Genomic DNA, 23021 nt, shown 5'->3' on the forward strand with positions numbered 1-23021 from the left:
CTGGCTGAGAGGGTCTTGGCACTCCGGCTGGGAATCAGGCCTGTGCCTCTGAGGTGGGAGAGCTGAGTTCAGAATATTGGTCACAAGAGACCTCCTGGCTCCATGTCATATCAAACAGCAAAAGCTCTCCCAGAGATCTCCATCTCAACGCTAAGACCCAGCTCCACTCAAGGACAAGCAAGCTACACTGCTGGATGCTATAGGCCAAACAACTAGCAAAACAGCAACATAACCCCATCCATTAGAAGAGAGGCTGCCTAAAATCATAATAAGGTCACAGACACCACAAAACACACCACCGGACGTAGTACTGCCCACCAGAAAGACAAGATCCAGCCTCATCCACCAGAATATAGGCACCAGTCCCCTCCACCAGGAAGCATAAACAACCCACTGAAACAACCTTAGCCACTGGGGTCAGACACCAAAAACAACGGGAACTACGAACCTGCAGCGGGTAAAACGGAGACCCCAAACACAGTAAGATAAGAAAAATGAGAAAACAGAGAAACACACAGCAGATGAAGGAGCAAGGTAAAAACTCACCAGACAAAACAAATGAAGAGGAAATAGGCAGTCTACCTGAAAAAGAATTCGAAGTAATGATAGTAAAGATGATCCAAAATCGTGGAAATAGAATGGAGAAAATACAAGAAACATTTAAAAAGGACCAAAAAGAACTAAAGAGAAAACACTGATGAACAGCACAAATCAAATTAAAAATTCTCTAGAAGGAATCAATAGCAGAATAACTGAGGCAGAAGAATGGATAACTGACCTAGAAGATAATACAGTGGAAATAGCTACTGCAGAGCAGAATAAAGAAAAAAGAATGAAAAGAATTCAGGACAGTCTCGAGACCTCTGGGACAACATTAAACACACCAACATTCTAATTATTGGGGTCCCAGAAGAAAAAGAGAAAAAGACAGGGACTGAAAAATATTTGAAGAGATTATATTTGAAAACTTCCCTAATATGGGAAAGGATATAGTCAGTCAAGTCCAGGAAGTGCAGAGAGTCCCATACATGATAAATCCAAGGAGAAACACGCCAAGAAACATATTAATCAAACTATCAAAAATTAAATACAAAGAAAAAATATTAAAAGCAGCGAGGGAAAAACAACAAATAACATCCAAGGGAATCCCCATAAGGTTAACAGCTGATCTTTCAGCAGAAACTCTGCAAGCCAGAAGGGAGTGGCAGGACACATTTAAAGTGATGAAAGGGAAAATCCTACAACCAAGATTATTCTACCCAGCAAGGATCTCATTCAGATTTGATGGAGAAATTAAAATCTTTACAGGCAAGCAAAAGCTAGGAGAATTCAGCACCACCAAACCAGCTTTACAACAAAGGCTAAAAGAACTTCTCTAGGCAGATAAAACAAGGAAAAGACCTACAATAAGGAACCAAAACAATTAAAAATATGGTAACAGGAAGATAACATATTGATAACTACCTTAAATGTAAATAGATTAAATGTTCCAACCAAAAGACACAGACTGGCTGAATGGATACAAAAACAAGACCCGTATATATGCTGTCTACAAGAGACACACTTCAGACCTAGGGACACATACATACTGAAAGTGAGGGCATAGAAAAAGATATTCCATGCAAAGGGAAATCAAAAGAAAGCTGGAGTAGCAATTATCATATCAGACAAAACAGACTGTAAAATAAAGACTATTACAAGAGACAAAGAAGGACACTCCATAATGATCAAGGGATCAATCCAAGAAGAAGAAATAACAATAGTAAATATTTATGCACCCAACATAGGAGTACCTCAGCACATAAGGAAAGTACATATGCTAAAAGCCATAAAAGGGGAAATTAACAGTAACACAATCATAGTAGGGGACTTTAATACCCCACTTTCACCAAAGGACAGATCATCCAAAATGAAAATAAATAAGGAAACACAAGCTTTAAATGATACATTAAACAAGATGAACCTAATATTTATAGGACATTCCATCCCAAAACAACAGAATACACTTTCTTCTCATGTGCTCATGGAACATTCTCCAGGATAGATCATATCTTGGGTCACAAATCAAGCCTCAGTGAATTTACGAAAATTGAAATTGTATCAAGTATCTTTTCTGACCACAACGCTATGAGACTAAACATCAATTACAGGATAAAAACTGTAAAAGATACAAACGCATGGAGGCTAAACAATACACTACTAAATAACCAAGAGATCACTGAAGAAATCAGAGAGGACATCAAAAAATACCTAGAATCAAATGACAATTAAAACACGATGACCCAAAACTTACGGCATGCAGCAAAAGTAGTTCTAAGAGGGAAGTTTATAGCAATACAATCCTACCTCAAGAAACAAGAAACATCTCAAATAAACAACCTAAACTTATACCTAAAGCAATAAGAGAAAGAAGAACAAAAAAATCCCAAAGTTAGCAGAAGGAAAGAAATCATAAAGATCAGAGCAGAAATAAATGAAAAAGAAATGAAGGAAACAATAGTAAAGATCAATAAAACTAAAAGCTGGTTCTTTGAGAAGATAAACAAAATTGATAAACCATTAGCCAGACTTATCAAGGAAACAAGAGAGAAGACTCAAATCAATAGAATTAGAAATGAAAAAGGAGAAGTAACAACTGACACTGCAGAAATACAAAGGATCATGAGAGATTACTACAAGGAACTACATGCCAATAAAATAGACAACTTGGAAGAAATGGACAAATTCTTAGAAAAGCACAACCTTCCAAGACTGAGCCAGGAAGAAACAGTATGTATAAACAGACTTATCACAAGCACTGAAATTGAAACTGTGATTAAAAATCTTCCAAGAAACAAAAGCCCAGGGCCAGACGGTTTCACAGGTAAATTCTAGCAAACATTTAGAGGTGAGCTAACACCTATCCTTCTCAAACTCTTCCAAAATATAGCAGAGGGAGGAACAATCCCTAACTCATTCTATGAGGCCACCACCAACCTGATACCAAAACAAAAGATGTCACAAAGAAAGAAAACAAGAGGCCAATATCACTGATGAACATAGATGCAAAAATCCTCAAAAAATACTAGCAAACAAAATCGAACAGCACATTAAAAGGATCATACGTCATGATCAAGTGGGATTTATCCCAGGAATGCAAGGATTCTTCAATATATGCAAATCAATCAATGTGATAAGCCATATTAACAACTTGAAGGAGAAAAACCATATGATCATCTCAGTAGATGCAGAAAAAGCTTTTCACACAATTCAACACCAATTTATGATAAAAACTCTCCAGAAAGTAGTCATAGAGGGAACTTACCTCAACATAATAATGGCCATATATGACAAACCCACAGCCAACATCATTCTTAATCGTGAAAAACTGACACCATTTCCTCTAAGATCAGGAACAAGACAAGGTTGTCCACTCTCACAACTGTTATTCAACATAGGTTTGGAAGTTTTAGCCACAGCAATCAGAAAAGAAAAAGAAGTAAAGGAATCCAAATAGGAAACGAAAAAGTAAAGCTGTCACTGGTTGCAGATGACATGATATTATACATAGAGAATCCTAAAGATGCCACAAGAACACTACTAGAGATTATCAATGAATTTGGTAAAGTACCAGGATAGAAAATAAATGCACAGAAATCTCCTGCATTCCTATACACTAATGACGAAAAATCTGAAAGAGAAACTAAGGAAACACTCCCATTTACCAATGCAAGAAAAAGAATAAAATACCTAGGAATAAACCTACCTAAGGAGATAAAAGACCTATATGAAGAAAACTATAAGTAACTGATGAAAGACATTAAAGATGATACAAACAGATGGAGAGATATACCATGTTCTTGGATTGGAAGAATCAATATTGTGATAATGACTGTATGACTCAAAGCAATCTATAGATTCAGTGCAATCCCTGTCAAACTACCAATGGCATTTTTCACAAATATAGAACAAAAAATTTCACAATTTGTATGGAAACACAAAAGGCCCCTTATAGCCAAAGCAATCGTTTTTTCTCTTTCTTTTTTTTTTTTTTGTGGTACGTGGGCCTCTCTCTGTTGTGGCCTCTCCCGTTGTGGAGCACAGGCTCCGAACGCACAGACTCACCGGCCATGGTTCACAGGCCCAGCTGCTCCGCGGAATGTGGGACCTTCCCAGACCAGGGCATGAACCCGTGTCCCCTGCATCGGCAGGTGGAATCTCAACCACTGCACCACCAGGGAAGCCCCAAAGCAATCTTGAGAAAGAAAAATGGAGCTGGAGGAATCAGGCTCCCTGGTTTCAGACTATACTACAAAGCTACAGTAATCAAGGCAGTACGGTACTGGCACAAAAATAGAAATATAGATCAATGGAACAGGATAGAAAACCCAGAGATAAACCCACGCATATATGGTCACCTTATTTTTGATAAAGGAGGCAAGAATATACAATGGAGAAAAGACAGCCTCTTCAATAAGTGGTGCTGGGAAAACTGGACAGCCACATGTAAAAGAATGAAATTAGAACACTTCCTAACACCATACACAAAAATAAACTCAAAATGCATTAAAGACCTAAGTGTAAGGCCAGAAGTATAAAACTCTTAGAGGAAAACACAGGCAGAACACCTCATGACATAAATCACAGCAAGATCCTTTTTGATCCACCTCATAGAGAAATGGAAATGAAAACAAAAATAAACAAATGGGACCTAATGAGACTTAAAAGGTTTTGTACAGCAAAGGAAAACATAAGCAAGATAAAAAGACAACCCTAAGAATGGGAGAAAATATTTGAAAATGAAGCAACTGACAAAGGATTAATATCCAAAATTTAGAAGCAGCTCATGAAGCTCAATTTAAAACAAAAAACAAAGCAATCCAAAAATGGGCACAAGACCTAAATGGACATTTCTCTGAAGAAGATATACAGATTGCCAACAAACACATAAAAGGATGCTGAACATCACTAATCAATAGAGAAATGCAACTCAAAACTACAATGAGGTATCACCTCAGACCAGACAGAATGGCCAACATCAAAAAATCTAGAAACAATAAATGCTGAAGAGGGTGTGGAGAAAAGGGAACACTCTTGCACTGTTGGTGGGAATGTAAATTGATACAGCCACTATGGAGAACAGTATGGAGGTTCCTTAAAAAACTAAAAAGAGAACTACCACATGACCCAGCAATCCCACTACTGGTCATATACCCTGAGAAAACCATAATTCAAAAAGAGTCATGTACCACAACAATGTTCATTGCAGCTCTGTTTACAATAGCCAGGACATGGAAGCAACCTAAGTGTCCATCAACAGAGGAATGGATAAAGAAGATGTGGCACATATATACAATGGAATATTACTCAGCCATAAAAAGAAACGAAATTGAGTTATTTGTAGTGAGGTGGATGGACCTAGAGTCTGTCATACAGAGTGAAGTAAGTCAGAAAGAGAAAAACAAATACCATATGCTAACACACATATATGTAATCTAAAAAAAGAAAAATGGTTCTGATGAACATTGGGGCAGGACAGGAATAAAGACGCAGATGTAGAGAATGGACTTGAGGACACAGGGAGGAGGAAGGGTAAGCTGGGATGAAGTGAGGGAGTGGCATGGACATATATACACTACCACATGTAAAATACATAGCTCGTGGGAAGCAGCCACATAGCACAGGGTGATCAGCTCGGTGCTTTGTGACCACCTAGAGTGGTGGGATAGGGAGTGTGGGAGGGAGACTGAAGAGAGAGGGCACATGGGGATATATGTTTATGTATAGCAGATTCACTTTGTTATAAATCAGAAACTAACACACCATTTTAAAGCAATTATACTCCAATAAAGATGTTAAAAAATAAAATAAAATAAATGGTAGAACTATAAATTAATTAAATGCACTGGTTTTATCTAAGACATGCCCATTAGCATATCTCTCACTGATTTCCTTTAAAGTGTGGGTGTTGTTTCTATCATCTTTCCAGATGCACAGACTTTGAGATACAACTTGAGGGTCCTACACCTAAGCTCTATTAGCCATAAACTTGGCTGATGATATCAACAGGCTCCACAGGTTTGTCAGGTTTAAATTTTTGTAGCAGTGTAAAAGCTAATACGATTAGAGCAAGGTAAGTGGATCTATTCATTGATGAAAATGTAACCTAAAGGCATGGGAAGTGTATGGGTATGCAAGATGTGCACACTCACACACAGAGATGCACGATGGGTACATAAGAGGAGAGGCAGAGGCTGAAAATGATTTTTATTCATTCATTCATTTGACAAACACTCATCAGGGCCTCTCGACTGAGTCCCAGGGCACCAAAAAGAGATGTGGGTGCTGGCCTCAAAGGTTCAGTCAAATGCGTACCTGCTACAGACTGAGGCTCATTGGATCTTTGGTTTAAAAAGACTTCACTAGTTTTTAAAGCCTTTAAATGCCATCTTCTTTCTCATTCTTGGAGATTTTTTTTAAGTTCCAGAAATCTTTCCCATTTATGCCATGTGGCTCTTCCAATATTCTATTGATTTATTTAATAATATGTATATTTTAGATACCATCATTATTATTTCTACTGCTGTTACACTGGAAAGGGCTTTATGTCTAGTGATGAACCAAATGTCAAACACACACACTTTATAAATATATATAAATATAAATATTGTTTTTCATTTCTTAAAGGGATATTAAAACTACGTACAAGACCATCCTCTTAAACAAACAACAACAAACAGACCATGGCTCTGTTCCTCTAAAGCTAACGCTGCCAGAAGAAATACATCATTAATTCCCTTTAATTTCCCTCAAAGAGTCATTATTTATATGAAAACCTGGACAGAATGGACTTCAGAAAGCCCTCCCTTCTCACTAATCTGAAGACATCTGGGAAGGTTACTGAAGCAAGAAGAAAATCGCACAGTAAAGTTTCATAGGGCTTAACTCTTGGCTCCAAATTATTTCCTTGCCAACTAATAGAAATCAAACTTATTCCACCTAAACTTAAAATTTTAAATCAAAGGTGTGTGGCTATTATGGGAAAGCTTGCCATAGATCAACACTCTCACTAAGAACAAATAGAAAACCTGGATAAAATACACATTTAAAAACTGATTTAAGAGGCCCAACACCAAGAAGGCAGGGTCAGCAGGTTGACTGCACTTCGTACATGCCCTCTCTCCCCAGAACTTACCTCCTGTTGGCCTCCATGTGCAGAAGCTGGTGGGGAGTGGCTGCTAGGAGTGAGGGACCTGGCAGAGACGAGGCATAACCAGAGGCTGGGGCAGCCAAGGAGCCCTACCAGGAGGGGTGAGGCTTTAGAGAGACGGAATGACGAGGAAATGAGCCAAACAGCACACGGTGTTTCCCTCAACACGTTTACAGACTAATCTGCACAGGGAAGGGGTGATAAAGCAGTCATAAAAATGGCTTAAAAAGAGCAGAATTTTCAGCCATTTTATGCTGTCCAAAATATAAAAATTAGAGTTTTGGACCACTTTGGAGTTGCCTTGGGAAGCAGCTCAAGCCCTCAGGTGGGACTCCTTCAGAGCTATCCCCAAGACTGGGGTGGTGGGGACCAGAGCCTAGCTGAGACTCAGCAAGACAGCAGAGCAGCCCCTACACCAGCTCTGACCTCCAGACACGAGAGGGAACGTTGCGTGAAGTCTCTACAACTTTCGCACATAATCAAAATTACCAGGTAGACAACTACAGAGCCCACGCGCCCTGGAGCCTGTGTGCCACAACTAGAGAGAGAAAACTCACACACCACAACAAAAGAGAAGCCCGCACACTGCGATGAAGAGACCACATGCCACAACGAAAGATCCCACATGCCTCAACGAAGATCCCGCATGCAATTAAGAACCGATGCAGCCAAAAAAAAACCCCTGTGACCAAATAGTTCTAAAAAAAAAAAAAAAAAAAATTACCAGGCAGACCAAAACATGGGGACAAGCAACAAAGGAGACAACAGAAATGATACCACAGATGGCCAGATACTGCAGCTATCAGTCTAGAAATTAATGATTAACGTGTTCAAAAAAAAAAGATTGCAAGATGGAGAATTTCACCAGAGACAATACATCTATTAGAAACTGTCAAATTAAAATTGTAGAAATGAAAACTACATTAACTGAAATGAAGAATTCAGCAGATGGCTGAGGCTTCCCAGGTGGTCCAGTGGCTAAGACTCTGCATTCCCAATGCAGGGGGCCTGGGTTCAATCACTTGTCAGGGAACTAGATCCCATATGCTGCAACTAAAAAGATCCCGCATGCCACAACTAAAAAAAGATCCTGCATGCCTCAAATAAGACCCAGTACAGCCAAATAAATAAATAAATAAATTTTAAAATAAATAAAATAAATATTTTTTTTAAAAAAGAATTCAACAGATAGCTTTAACAGATAATAGACACATGATCAGCAACTTAGGATGCTACAAAGTAGATTGGAAGGTTTCCACTGATTGAGGCATGGAGAGCAAAGGGATGTAAATAAAACCACAAGCATAAGGGACAAATGGGACTTGGGAGAACTGTTTAACATTCACAGGATTGGAGTCCTAGGATGTGAAAAGAGAGAGAGAATGGTGCAGAGCAATATTTAAAGAAATAATGGCCAATATTATTGCTAAACTGATGAAGGATATCAAACTGTAGATGCAAAAACTGTGATGAATCTTAAGCAGCATAAATGCAAAGAAGACCAAAACAAGGGTGGCACCAGGGTGCTCCAGCCTTCACTTCTTTTGGACTTTCCTGAGCTTAGGTGCCTTCAGAAAAGTTTTACAAAGCAATGGACATCCTCCAGTGGTTAACAGATTTCTTGGAATGGAATTTACTTTCTTCCCTCCTGACCTTCTGTGATTCCACATGGTCGTTGACTTCATGTCTCAAAACTGCAGCCAAAAGTGAGAGGAGCAGGGATGACGTTCACAGATGTCACAGCGAGCTTCACGGGCCCCCATGCTCCCCCATGCCCCTCCTGGCTGCACGCCATACTACAAGTTTTAAACTTTTGGCTATGGATCATATAATGGAGCATATACTAATGATTTTTAACCCGTCTCTATGATCTACACAGTCGCCCCCTTAATTTCTGGGTAACACACCATCACAAACAGCTGTTACAGTCATATCGTGTTGACTCAACCACTGCAAGTCTTAGATATCCTCAGATGACTTATACCAGTTCTTTTAAAAACAAAGGGAAAGAAGCCAGTCTTAGAAGGCTACATACTGAGGATTCCAAATATGACTTTCTAGAAAAGACAAAACTATGAAGACAGTGAAAAGATCAGTGGTTGCCAGGGCTTGGAGGGTAGAGATGAAGAGGTAAAGCATAGAGGAGTTTTAGGGCAGTGAAAATACTCTGTATGATAAAATAATGGTGAGTACATTATACATGTCATAATATATTTGTGAAAACCCATAGAATGTACAACACCAAAAGTAAACCCTAATGTAAACTATAAACTTCAGCTAATAATAATGTGTTAATATCCGTTCATCACTCATAACGAATGTACCACACTAATGCAAGATGTTAATAATACGAGGAGAGAGAGAGAGAGAGAGAGAGTGTGTGTGTGTGTGTGTGTGTGTGTGTGTGTGTGTGTTTAGAGGTATATGATAACTCTGTGATTTCTACTCACTTTTTCTGTAAATTTAAAATTATGCTATATGAAATAAGTCAGAAAGCGTAAGACAAATACTGTATGATCTTACTTACATGTAGAATCTTAAAAACCAGAAGTCACAGGAACAGAGTAGATTGGTGGTTTCCAGGGGGGGGGGGGGCGGGGTACTTATGCGTAAATGTTAGTCAAAGGGTACAAATTTCTAGTATTAAGATAAATAAGTTCCAGGGATATAATGTACAGCATGGTAACTATAGTTAACAATACAGTATTATATACTTGATAGTTGCTAAGTGAGTAGGTCTTAAAAGTTCTCAACACCCACACAGAAAAGGACTACGTAGGGCGACGAAAGTGTTAACTAACCCTATTGTTTTAATCATTTTGCAGTATACTGGATATATATATCCAATCACCTTAAACTTACATAATGTTATATGCCAACTGTATCTCAACAAAGCTGGGAAAAATTTTTAAACTGCTCTAAAAAATAAAGTTTATTAATTTTTTTTAATAAAAGGAAAACGATCCTAGCATTAGACTCAGCCTTGAGCCCTTTTCATCTCAAGTTCCAAGTCAGAACTATAGCTCTAGAGGTGCTGCTGCTGCGCGTTCCTGATGACCACAGAAACGCAATGGGCTAGAGTCAGAACCACTGCTCTGGGGTCTCCATCCTCATCAGCTCCAGCTCACTCCTCACAAATAAGTGGGAAAGGCAGTATCTTCTCTACCATGATCTCATGAAGATCACATGAGACAGACTGATAGCAGAGAATAGGTATCAAAGCATTACTTTTCTTTGTTCCATTACTAAAAGGTTTCTTATGGTGAATATTCTCAAAAATAAACTCTCAAGCTCCCTTGTATGCAGCTTCCATACAAGGCCTGAAACAAATGATGGGTAATTTCCGTGAGGAACTGTGCACATTTAGATATGTTATAATGACAAAGACAGAGTATGTGATTGAGGCTTTGTAAAAAAAGATTCTCTTCAACCCACCTGAACCATTTCTAATCTCCTCTTTAACTGGAAAAAGCATAAACAACTCCAAGAGAGACAAGACAATGAAAATCAATCTGTTAAACAAGAGATCGAAATGCAACTTCATTTTATTTTGCAGGGAGAATGTCTGAAACTGAAACTTCAGTATGAATAATCTCAATAAAAGAAGCAGAAAAGTGGGAGGGAGGAGAGGAGGGGGAGGAGGAAATCATGGTTTTCTCTCTTTCTTTGATTGTTAAATGAATATTTAGGGGGGAAAAGCCATAACTTTATCAGGCTTTAGCTTATCATCAAAACCGCAATAAAAATTTTCATTCTTAAATCCTGTACACATCTCTAAATTGTGCCTTTCTCCCATAAAATGTTTTTTAATTTGATTGTTTTAGTCTCTCTCATTTTTTCTATTATTATTGCTGACTCAATCCCCAATTCCCTCTTAAACACTCAGTTCCCTACTTTTGAATTGCTTTTCTTTTTCACGCGGTCCACTTTAGAGTACTTTACAATTCTTTTGAAACTGTGTCATTTGGTTTCATAGATATAGTGGGTATGTGTGATGTGCTCAGCAACGGGGGAAGAAGCCCTTTATCATTCTGACTTCCAGGAAAAGTGCTAGGAACACAAAGGCTGGAACTACTAATCCTTCAGGAAGCAGACGCAGAGAGAATTTTTAGAGCAGTGGAACTACTCTGTATGATTCTGTAATGGTTGAAACACGTTGTTACATATTTGTCCAAATCCACAGATGTACAACACCAAGAGTGAATCCTAGTGCAAACTGTGGACTTTGGGTGACGATGACATGTCAACATGGGTTCACTGACTATAACAAATGTCCCCCACTGGAGGCGGTGTTGATAGTGGGGGAGGCCATGCATGAGTCGGGGCATGGAGTATATGAGGAGTATCTGTACCTTCCTCTGACTTTTGCTGTGAACCTAAAAAAAATGTTTTTACAAATAAAAATTTAAATTAAAAAAAAAAAGCAACTCGGAAGCCCCTGACACCCTGAGTCCTCTGAAACCTCTCTCAGGAGTGCTGCACATTCCCTCCTCCGGGAACATGAATCTACCTTTGTTCTGGCTCTCTGGGCACGATGATGGTTTATTTATGAATCTGGATTTGAACTAATCTCTCGTGAAGTCAGACGTGCACATACTCAGATAGAAGGGTCTGCACACTCCCCAGAGCAGGGTCTGTCTGGGGCAGAGCTGAGGGTGAAGCTGACTCTTCACCACACATGGCCTCAGAGCCTCAGTCTCTGCAGGTCCACAGTGCCCCCAGCCCCGCCCACCCACATGGCCTTCAAACAGCACATCAGTCCCTCAGTCCCCAGTCGTGTCACATACCTGCTGTCCTGCCTTTTACTGGGGACCTTCCTACCTGTCCCACCTGGCAGACCCCTGCCTATCGGCTTCATCCCAGACTGAGAAGACATCATCAGAGAAATCTATCCCAACTGCAGTGGGCTTTCCTGAGGGGGTGCCAGCCATTAGCAGAGTCCTTACCACCCTGTGGGGACTGTTACTTTACTTTTAGCCTCCTCTGCAGCCTATGATTTTCACGCAGAAAAGTCTATCAATTCCAACAGCAAAACCTAATCCTGGGCACAAAGGAGATCTCAAGGTTACAGGAGTTCATGATAATCCCTAGATATGCAGATACAAGCAACTGTTCCTAAAACACCTAAAACAATTTTGTGACTATGTATCTATGGAGGCACTTTTGTTTTAGTGTTAGACATAAATCAGTGGCTGAATAAAGTGTGGTGGAACTAGTGTAAGAAAATAAAACTCCAAAATAAGAAACAAACTGAGAAATGACTACTCAGTGTGGTGAACTGAATAATTATTTATCAGGGAAAGGAAGTATTACAGTCATGGTCTACATTTCACAATCTGCAGCCCATAGGTTGTGTGGGGTGAATCCTCTTTTATTCACTTCGCCTCTTTGATAGTGGCCCATCTCCAGTGTATGGATGACATAGGGGATTTTTTTTAAAGTGACTGACCCATAAATTTTAGCCCCACATGGAACCTTTATACCATCAACAAAAAGATGAACACTTTTAATATCTGGCAATGAAAAGAAAGGACTTTGCTATTAATTTTGGAAGGATTATTTCCATCCACAGAACTTTGCAATGAAAGGAAGGCTTCTTAAGTTGGCATTTTGCAAACCTCCCTCAGCCTCAAGCATCCCCCAAATCCAGGAGCCGTTGTGCAGCAGGGAAGCACAAAGAAGGCCCCAGCGTTAGGGGTTCCTGCGTCGCTGGGCCCGCAAAGCAAGTGCCTGCTCCTAGAATCCTCCACATTCTGCTCAGGGAGGCCCACCCCAGCCTGAGGCGCCTGTGAGAAGACCCTGACACAGGTGGATGCCAACATACCAGCACCTTCCTAAGAGCTAAGCACTTTGTACAGGGAAGGCCTTCTTCTACACTAGAAATAGTTACTACTGGAGCTCACTTTGCTTGTAAGTCTGTGAAAATACCTTCCTCTATTAGGAAAAATCACACATATACTTGATCCCATACTTTCTCCCCTGTTTAAAAAAAAGGCAGGATATTTACCCTCAGGGAGACAGAAGTATCAACTAGGTAATCTCAGATCCTTTCCTGAGAAATGTTGAAAGGCAGGTTTTCTGAATCTTGAAAAATGAACTAAAGTAAAAAAGCTGTCATTTATATTCATCCCTAGTATAAATGAGGTCAGACATAGCCAATGACTGCACAACTGAAAATAACATCATCTGGAAATCTATACACAGTAAACACACTTGTGGACAAGATGGGGATGAGATACTTTTTAATCATTAGAGCAACATCTCACTGCTGGTGTCAAAATCTCTACTCCTTGAGTTTTACCATTTTCAGTGTTTAAACTTTCAATAAATACTACATATTTAAGAAGTCAATTGTGAGTTTAAACTTGCATGATAAATCTAGAGCAGAAACCACAATGAGAATGTAAGCAAGAACTGATGCAAAGACTGTGAGATCAGAAAAGAAAATATCGTCTTACCATGTTTATTGATGACACAGGACCAATGCTGTTAACATAGATGTCAACATCAATTACGGTGGGTTTTACTGTGGAGAAAACAAATGTGTGTTAATACACTGTGCTAGAGAGACCGAGGAAAGTGCTACTCAACTTCCTCTGAGTCACACACTAACAGCTCAATGGCATGTGGGAAAGGGGTGTATTTTTCTTTGGGACTTGCCAGGTAGTTACAATTCTCAAAGGATTAAAGAATCTTACTCGTATTTAATAAATTCTAAAAAAAACAGGATATTTATACGCTGCAAGTTGCCAGTGATAGATGACCATAAAGATACTCTATAGCATTTGTTTAGCTGATTATATGGCAGAGAAAACATAAAATGTTAAAATATAAGACACTGCATAAGAAATTTAATGTCAAAGTTATGCTAAGAAATCAAACCCAAGTAATGAGTAATATCAGGGACAATTCAAGTTATTTATCCATTACCTGGTTGCAACTCAATGCAAAGATCTGGAGAGTACATACACCAAAGGAGATTAAGAAATACTGATTATTGGTGTCATTATTACCTAAAGAAACACACACACACATATCACAGACTTTAAATCATACAACTCAAAAAAGAATAACACTTTATGGGCTTCCCTGGTGGCGCAGTGGTTGAGAATCTGCCTGCTAATGCAGGGGACACGGGTTCAAGTCCTGGTCTGGGAGGATCCCACATGCCGCGGAGCAACTAGGCCCGTGAGCCACAACTACTGAGCTTGCGCGTCTGGAGCCTGTGCTCCACAACAAGAGAGGCCGCGATAGTGAGAGGCCCGCGCACCGCGATGAAGAGTGGCCCTCGCTTGCCACAACTAGAGAAAGCCCTCGCACAGAAACGAAGATGCAACACAGCAAAAATAAAATAAATAAAATAAACTCCTACCCCCAACATTTTCTTTTAATAACACTTTAGTAAGTCAAGAAATTACCGTTCCAACTATAAGGGAGTAAAATTCATATAACAAGAAACTGTAATATCTAACATCGTGCATCAGAGGTAGAATTGGTTCATTCAACCTTAAAGAAAATCATTTTCCCTTTCCTTGGCAAAAATGGAACTTGGGAGACCAGTAATGAGATTCCTGAGACAGCCACCTCTGAGTCAGGGTTCCGTGCCAGTGAAAAGGAGGCATCTCTCTTTCCCCAGCACTCAGCTGGGAAAGTCTGGGGAAAGCTGGGGAAAAGAGACACCAATTTCAGAATATTTCTGCCCCAGAGGAACATGAACAAGACTCTTGAACCTTTGCACATAAACACAGAGTGTTTCTATGGAAACAAGGGTGTTCGCATCTGCAATTATTTTGAGCTTCCTCCAGTTTTGCTAACTCATCATTCACAAATGGACTTCGGCACTCTACTTCTGGAACTGTGAGTGGCACCTGTAAGCTCACAGTCTGTTGTTCAATTATGTAAACAGCATTCTGCAGCCTGAGCCATGTTGTCCGGACCTCCAAGAAAATGAAAATAATGACAATGAACTGGAGCCAACTACTCTGACATCTGTCAGCGCAACCAAGCCACGTTAGCTTCAAAGAGCTGTTGGCATTTTGGAAAACACCGCAATACAATTCTAAGTACTATGTGTCTAGTGCTTAAATTTCATAAAAGGACTAGTCTTCGTTTTAGGCTGAGCTTTGCTAACTACTCTGAACAGTAAGTAGCATCTTTCTTCAACTTAATTGGGTTCAGCAATTGTTCTGTCTCCAAATGCTGTGCTGCATAACCTTTGGTAATGTTATACAAAGGCTGTGTTAAGTCAATCAGTTGAGGACCTACTTTTTTCAAGAGATTTTTCTGGTTGTTTCATGGTACTTATTAGACTTTAGGCTTCCAGGGCTTTTAATCTCATTAAATAAAAAGGGCCTACAGATGTAAAGCCTTAACAACTTGAAGTGGGAAGTGCCAAATGAGTATTAAGTGCAATAGTATAATAAAGGTTTTAAGAGAAGAGTTTGGAAAACACAAACACACATACACACAAAACTTGGGGGAAATAAACTGTTTTAAGTAAATTCTCGCTTAAGCAGCATCATGCTAAAGTAAAAGGAGTCTTTAGGAAAGTGGCTCTGACAGTGGTACCCAGGAAAGAGACTGGCCACAGGAGACTCAAGGTTTACAGTTCATAGATTACAGATTAAGCCCAGACAAATGATCTTCAATTAGGATGCCAAGACCATTCAATGGGGAAAAAGTATTTTCAACAAATGGTGCTATGTAAACTGGATACCCACAAGCAAAAAACTGAAGTTGAACCCTTACACAATATACAAAAATTAACTCAAAATGGATCAGAAATCTAAAGGTAAGATTTGAAACTACAAAACTCTTAGAAGAAAACATAGGAGAAAAGCTTCATGACACTGGATTTGGAAATTATTTCTCGTATATGACACCAAAAGCATAGGCAATAAAAGAAAAAAATAAATAAACTGGACTATATCAAAATTAAAAACTTCTGTGCATCAAAGGACACAGTTAACACAGTGGAAAGGCAACCCACATTATGGGAGAAAACATCTGTAAATCATATGTCTGATAAGTGGTTAATATCCAAAAAATAAAAAGAACTCCCACAACTCAACAACAGATAAGCAAAACAACCTGATTTAAAAATGGGTAAAGGACTTAGACATTTCTCTAAAGAGACATACAAATGAGCAGTAAGCACATGAAATGACATTTAACATTATTAGTCATTAGGGAAATGCAAATCAAAACCACTTCACATCCATTATGATGGCTACTATTAAAAAAAACAGAAAAAAAAAACAAGTGTTGGCAATGACATGGAGAAAATGAAAACCTTGTACACTGCTGGTGGGAATGTAAAATAATGCAGGCAATACGGAAAACAGTATGGTGGTTCCTCAAAAAAACAAAAAATAGAACTACCCTATAACCCAGCAATTCCACTTCTGGTTATATACCCAAAAGAATTAAAATCAGGGACTCAAACATATATTTGTACACACATGTTCACAGCAGCATCATTCACAACAGCCAAAAGGAGGAAGCAAGCCAAGTGCACATGGAGGGATAAATGGGTAAACCAAACATAGTATATACATATGGAATATTACTCAGCCTTTTTGTATTTGTTTATGTGATGGTCAGTCAGGTGCAGCCTCAAGAAGAGAGGCTCAGGAAAACAAAATTGATTTATTCACAGGTCCTAAAGACAGGAGGTATGGCATGCTTTGCCCGACTACGTGGTTAAGACATAAGGGTAGTCAGGAGGCAGAAGACAGGGCAAGGGAGGGGGTGCTTAGGCCCTGATCTGAATTGGGGTCTCTGAAGGAAAGGCAGAGTAGGGAAGGGTAAATAGCTCGGGTTGGCTAGTTTGGCTAGCTTGAATAATTCCTGTGGGCTTTCAGCTATACAGGTGGTCTCCAGTGGCCTGGTACCAGGCCCTGGGATGATTAAAACAGAAGAGTATTGCCTGCTGGGGTGTAAGGGCTGTATAGAGGAGGTATGACTCTGGATTGAATAGTCTGTAGGTTCAAAGGCCTGCTCCAGGCTGGGCTCCTTGCCATCTCTAAGAATTGGCTAACCCTAGAAGAGGCAGTTTCTGCCCAATCGGGAAGGGTTTTTAAGATATCAAAACATCATAATATACAGAAAAAGTTAAATATATATAGAAACCCTGTCATGGTAAAAAGTAAATAAATTATATTTTAATGGAAAAAATTCTTGATGTCAATATCTTTGGGGCTAGACATTCAAAACCACATTTAACATAGTACAACATTCCTTTTAAACTTCAGCCCCTCTTGTGAAAAAAAAAAACCCAATTTTTATTTCCAAAATGCCCAACAAGTTACCTGGTAAGGGGCCCCATTTGGGTGTCATAAAGGGGTACTTCCTAGAACATGTCTAAAATGCCAACCCTGAATAAAACAGGTACTAAAAACATTTCTTAGAAGTTTGATTAGGTCCTCTTTGTTTATTTTTGCTTTTATTTCTTTTGCTTTGAGAGACTGACCAAAGAAAACATTGGTTCAATTCATGTCAGAGAATGTTTTGTGGTGTCATGTCTTACACTTAAGTCTTTAAGCCATTTTGAGTTTATTTTTGTGTATGGTGTGAGGGTGTGTTCTAACTTCATTGATTTACATGTAGCTGTCCAGCTTTCCCAACACCACTTGCCGAAGAGACTGTCTTTTCCCCATTATATATTCTTGCCTCCTTTGTCGAAGATTAATTGACCAAGGTGTGTGGGTTTATTTCTGAGCTGTCTGTTCTATTCCATTGATCCATATGTCTGTTTTTGTGACAATACCACATTGTTTTGATTACTGTAGCTTTGTAGCATAGTCTGAAGTCTGGGAGGGTTATGCCGCCAGCACTGTTCTTTCTCTTCAGAATTGCTTTGGCAATTCTGGGTCTTTTGTGGCTCCATATAAATTTTAGGATTTTATTTGTTCTAGTTCTGTGAAAAATGTCATAGATAATTTGATAAGGATTGCACTAAATCTGTAGATTGCTTTGTGCAGTATGGCCACTTTAACAATATTAATTCTTCCAATCCAAGAGCATAGGATAAATTTCCATTTCCTTGAATCATCTTTGATTTCCTTTATTAATGTTTCATAGTTTAGAGTGTATAAGTCTTTCACCTCCTTGGTTAGGTTTATTCTAGGTATTTTATCTTTTTGATGCAATTTTAAACAGAAATTTTTTACTTTCTCTTTCTGATATTTTGTTGTAAAAGAAATACAACAGGTTTCTGTATGTTAATCTTGTATCCTGCTACCTTGCTGAATTCACTTATCAGTTCTAGTAGTTTTTGTGTGGAGACTTTAAGGTTTTCTATATATTGTATCATGTACTCTATATGTAGAAAATTATGGTTTTGAGTTATTATAGTTTCCTGGACTTTACATGTTAAATTTTCACATGAGATTAAATACTGCAACAGGAAGAATAATTTTTTAAGGTACCCTGGAACCTGATGGTGACTAGAGGACTGACTCAAGTGGTCAAATAGGCAAAGAGCTGATAAGATTGTCCAAGACAAGGGTACTCCTGAAAATAGGCATCTGTTACAACAGAAATTATACTAACTCCCTGAGAGAAGGAAAAACTGAAGGTGACATTAGAACAAATGAAACCATTTCTATTCACTCATAAGTAAGCAAGAAATAGACAATGACAGACACAAAGAGTAGAATAAATGGAATATAGGGCTGGTAAGTGTTGACAGGGACAGAACTGTGGAGTGGAGTGACTGTAGTTGTCCACAGAAGGAAGTTCTAACAAGCTACCCCAGACTGGCAGCAGTAGGGATGAGGAATGGAGACCCCAAAGAATGCTGAGTAGATGTGCTACATGGGCAACAGCCAAGGGAGCATGTCGCCTGGCCGCCGGGCTGCAAAGAGTGGCTCTGTCCTCACCAGTTCTGTAATATTGAAAAGTTTCTTAACATCTCTGTGCCTTAGTCCCCCTACGTCTAAGATGAGCTCATAATAGAACCTAATTCACGATGGGGGCTGAGAGGGGTTAGTTGGATTGTTGTGAAGTAAATAGTAGGTACTCAGTAACATTTTTTGCTATGGCTTCTGAGGCCCCCTAGAATTAGACACAGAAAAGAATGCCAAAATCTTGCATTGGTCATTCTTTCAAATAATATTTATGCCTAAAAGTCACCCTGGTCACTTAAAGTTTTATTTTTTCATGAAAAGTTTAAATATACTGATAGAAACATTTACATAGCAACAAATGAATAGAAAAAAAGAGAAGTAAATAATACCAACTCTCATGCCCATGAGGGTTAAATAGAAGGGCTCTTCCCATAACTGGGAACCTCCCTTCCAATCTTCCCTGCCTTTGAGGAAAGGGAGTGAGGGCTCCTCTGCTGTTGACCTCTCCAGCTTATTGCTCCCTTACTTTACCTGAACTAAGAGTGCCCCTGGGCAAGGTGATGCATGAGGTAGACCAACTCCCCTATTCCATCACCAACTTCTGTTTAAGTACTTTTTCCCATCCTTCTGCTAATGCCTACAGACAAAAGTACTGTTAATGTATATTAAATAGCATTGTAATAAGCATGTTGCATTTAATCAGTATGTAATACCATTTTCATTTCCATTTAAGGACAGGAAGTTTAAAACACGATTGAGGAAGTGACTTATCTAGGATTCTGCAGCCTCACAGAAGCAAACCCCCAGAGTTCCACCCTCAACCTCCCAGAAACTTAACTTTGGCAATGAAGCTTAGAGGGATTCTGGGGAACAATGACTTCAGTGGGAGTTTACCACCACCACCACCATCACCACCACAAAAAATCTTTCCAGCCTCTTCTTAAAGTGAAAATACTCTGTCTCTGAGGCTTATATTAACTTCCTCTATATGATCTCAGTGGAGATGTGTTTTCAAAAGTTTTTCTCTAGCTTGGAGAATATTAGGTTAGTGGGGTGGGTGGATGAAGAGATTTGGGTAAGAGGTACATAGAATGGGCAAACTTAGTTAATATTACAGTTCTGCCAAGATCCTAGGTCCATGCAAAAATGTTTGACATAGCTTAGTGCTAGATCATTTAGATGATGAAGTCACTGTTATGGGTCCCATTGCAGGTTTAGGGTTCCAATATGGTCAGTTCTGACTTTTGATTATAGTGTTAGAGCTAATCCCATCTCCACTAGTCCCAGAACTATGGATTCAACTCTAAAGTTCTCACTTCTCTTCAATCATCCTTTAGGCATATGATCTCAAGTGGGCCAAGAAGAGTTTACGAAGATCAAGATAAAACTGCCATCACCTCAGACCTGGGTCAGACCTGATAGTAATATGGAAAAGTAATATGGAATATTACTTTTCCATAATAATATGGAAAAAGGTAAATGGTGAGATTCCACATTTGTATACACTCAAATAAAATGTTTTACTAAAGTAGACAGCTTGAGAATTCACATTCTCAGAAGAATGAAAAAAGCACTGGGGTTAAAGTTCAAAACCACAAATTCTTCAGAGCTCCAGTGGGTAGATGCTCCAAAGCTCATATAAGGAAATAAAAAAGTGGAACATACATCCAATGATCTGATTTTTGGAAGGAATGCCCAAGAGACTGGTTTCTGTCTTGCCTGAATTTAAGCACTGACAGGAAGGGGACATGCAGTTGGGGACTACTGAGAACAAAAGTCATCAATAGGTTTGACATGTCAGCAGAGTCTGCAGTACAGCAGACAGACCCCGAGGGAAGATCCTCGGTAGAAACTGGCAAACCTCTTCAATTAGATTACACACAAAAGCCCAGAGAGGATGCGTTCCCAGACAAGGCTTGAGAGGTCACCAGCCTTTCTAGTCAGAAGACAGCTGAAAGTCCTTCATATACAAAACCAGACTGCAAAGACTGGGAGAAGTGGCTGATTTCTTTAAATGCCTAAATGCCACAGAAGGTAACAAGGCATACAAATAAACAGAGAAACATGGTCCAATCAAAGGAGCATATTAAACCTCTGGGAGATAAAACAGAAATATATGAATTACCAGACAAAGAGTTCAAAATAACCATCATAAGGATGCTCAGTAAATGAAAAGAGAGCACATATGGACAACTAAATGAAATCAAGAAAACAATGCATGAGCAGAATAAGAATATCAAAAAGAGAGAGAGAGATAGAAATTATAAAGAAGAACCAAACAGAAATTCTGGAGCTGAAGAATACAATAACTGAATTGAAAAATTAACTAGAGGGACTCAGCATCAGACTTGACTGAGCAGAAGAAAGAATCAGTGAACTCAAAGGTAGGACACCCGAAATTACTAAGATAGAAGAGCTAAAAGAAAAAAGAATGAAGAAAAGTGAAGACAGCTTAAGGGTCCTATGGAATAAGGTTCATCAAGAAGAACAACATATGCATATGGGAGTTCCAGAAGAGAACTAAGAGAGAAAAGGGCAGCAAGCCTATTTGAAGAAATAATGGACCCAAATGTCCAATCTGGAGAAGAGAAATGGAGATATAAATTCAGGAAGTACAAAAAATTACAAGTAGGATAAATCTAAAGATATCTACACAGAAGTACATCATAATCAGGTTGTGGAAAATCAAAGACAAATAAAGGATCTTGAAAACAAAAAAGAAATGTGATTCATCACATATAAGGGAGCTCCTATTAGTTCATCATTGGATCTCTCAGCAGAAACTTTGAAGGCTAGACAAAAATAAAATGATATACGCAAAGTGCCAATGAAGAATACTGTATCCAGCAAAACTGTCCTTTGAAAATAAAGAAGAAATTAAGACTTTCTCAGCTGAATAAAAGATGAGGGAGTTCATCAACACTAGACCTGTCCTACAAGAAATGCTGAAGTAAATCCTTCAAATTGAAGTGAACAATAAACAGCAACACAAAACCATATAAAAATGTAAAACTTGGAACTTTCCTGGTGGCACAGTGGTTAAGAACCCACCTGCCAATGCAGGGACACGGGTTCAAGCCCTGGGCTGGGAAGATCCCACATGCCGTAGAGCAACTAAGCTTGTGTGCCACAACTACTGAGCCTGCGCTCTAGAGCCCGTGAGCCACAACTGCTGAGTCCACATGCCACAACTACTGAAGCCCGTGTGCCTAGAGCCTGTGTTCCACAACAAGAGAAGCCACCACCATGAGAATCCTGTGCACTTCAAAGAAGAGTAGCACCAGCTCACCACAACTAGAGAAAATTCTGTGCAGCAACGAAGACCCAATGCAGCCAAAAATAAAAAATTAATTAATTAATTTTTAAAATGCTTTAAAAAATGTAAAACTCCCAGGTAAAAATATATAAGCAAATATAGAATCCTATAGAATCGTAATGTATGTACATAAAATGCTTAATTATGGTATAAATTTTTTTTTAAATCAAAAGCATAAAAAGTTATTTTAAATCTATGTTACTGGATACACAATGTAAAAAGGAATAATTTGTGTCATCAATAGCATAAAGTTTACAAAGGGTAAAGAGATGTAAAGAAGTGGAGTTTTATATGCAATGGAAGTTAAAATATCAGTTTATCATAGATTGCTGTAACTTTATTTTTTTAATATCTTTATTGGAGTATAATCGCTTTACAATGTTGTGTTAGTTTTTGCTGTGCAACAAAGTGAGTCAGCTTTATGTATACATATATCCTCATATCCCCTCCCTCTTGAGCCTCCCTCCCACCCTCCCTATCCCTTTCCCCCAGGTCTTCACAAAGCATCAAGCTGATCTCCCTGTGCTCTGCTGCAGCTCCCACTAGCCATCCATTTTACATTTGGTAGTGTATATATGTCAATCCTACTTGCTCACTTCGTCCCAGCTTCCCTTTCTCCCCCGTGTCCTCAAGTTGGACATGTCTGCATCTTTATTCCTGCCATGCG

General features: G+C 39.0%; 1 protein-coding gene across 1 annotated transcript in view; it reads right to left on the reverse strand.

Annotated features, from left to right (window-relative positions):
• GABRG3 (gamma-aminobutyric acid type A receptor subunit gamma3) overlaps positions 1 to 23021 on the reverse strand; it is a 449483-nt gene that overhangs the window by 372762 nt on the left and 53700 nt on the right. The window contains exon 3 of the mRNA XM_060095102.1: positions 13648 to 13715. Within this exon, the coding sequence (XP_059951085.1) occupies positions 13648 to 13715 (68 nt within the window). The remainder of the gene's footprint in view (positions 1 to 13647; positions 13716 to 23021) is intronic.

Source organism: Mesoplodon densirostris, chromosome 4, assembly GCF_025265405.1.
Source record: "Mesoplodon densirostris isolate mMesDen1 chromosome 4, mMesDen1 primary haplotype, whole genome shotgun sequence".
Classification (NCBI taxonomy): Eukaryota; Metazoa; Chordata; class Mammalia; order Artiodactyla; family Ziphiidae; genus Mesoplodon; species Mesoplodon densirostris.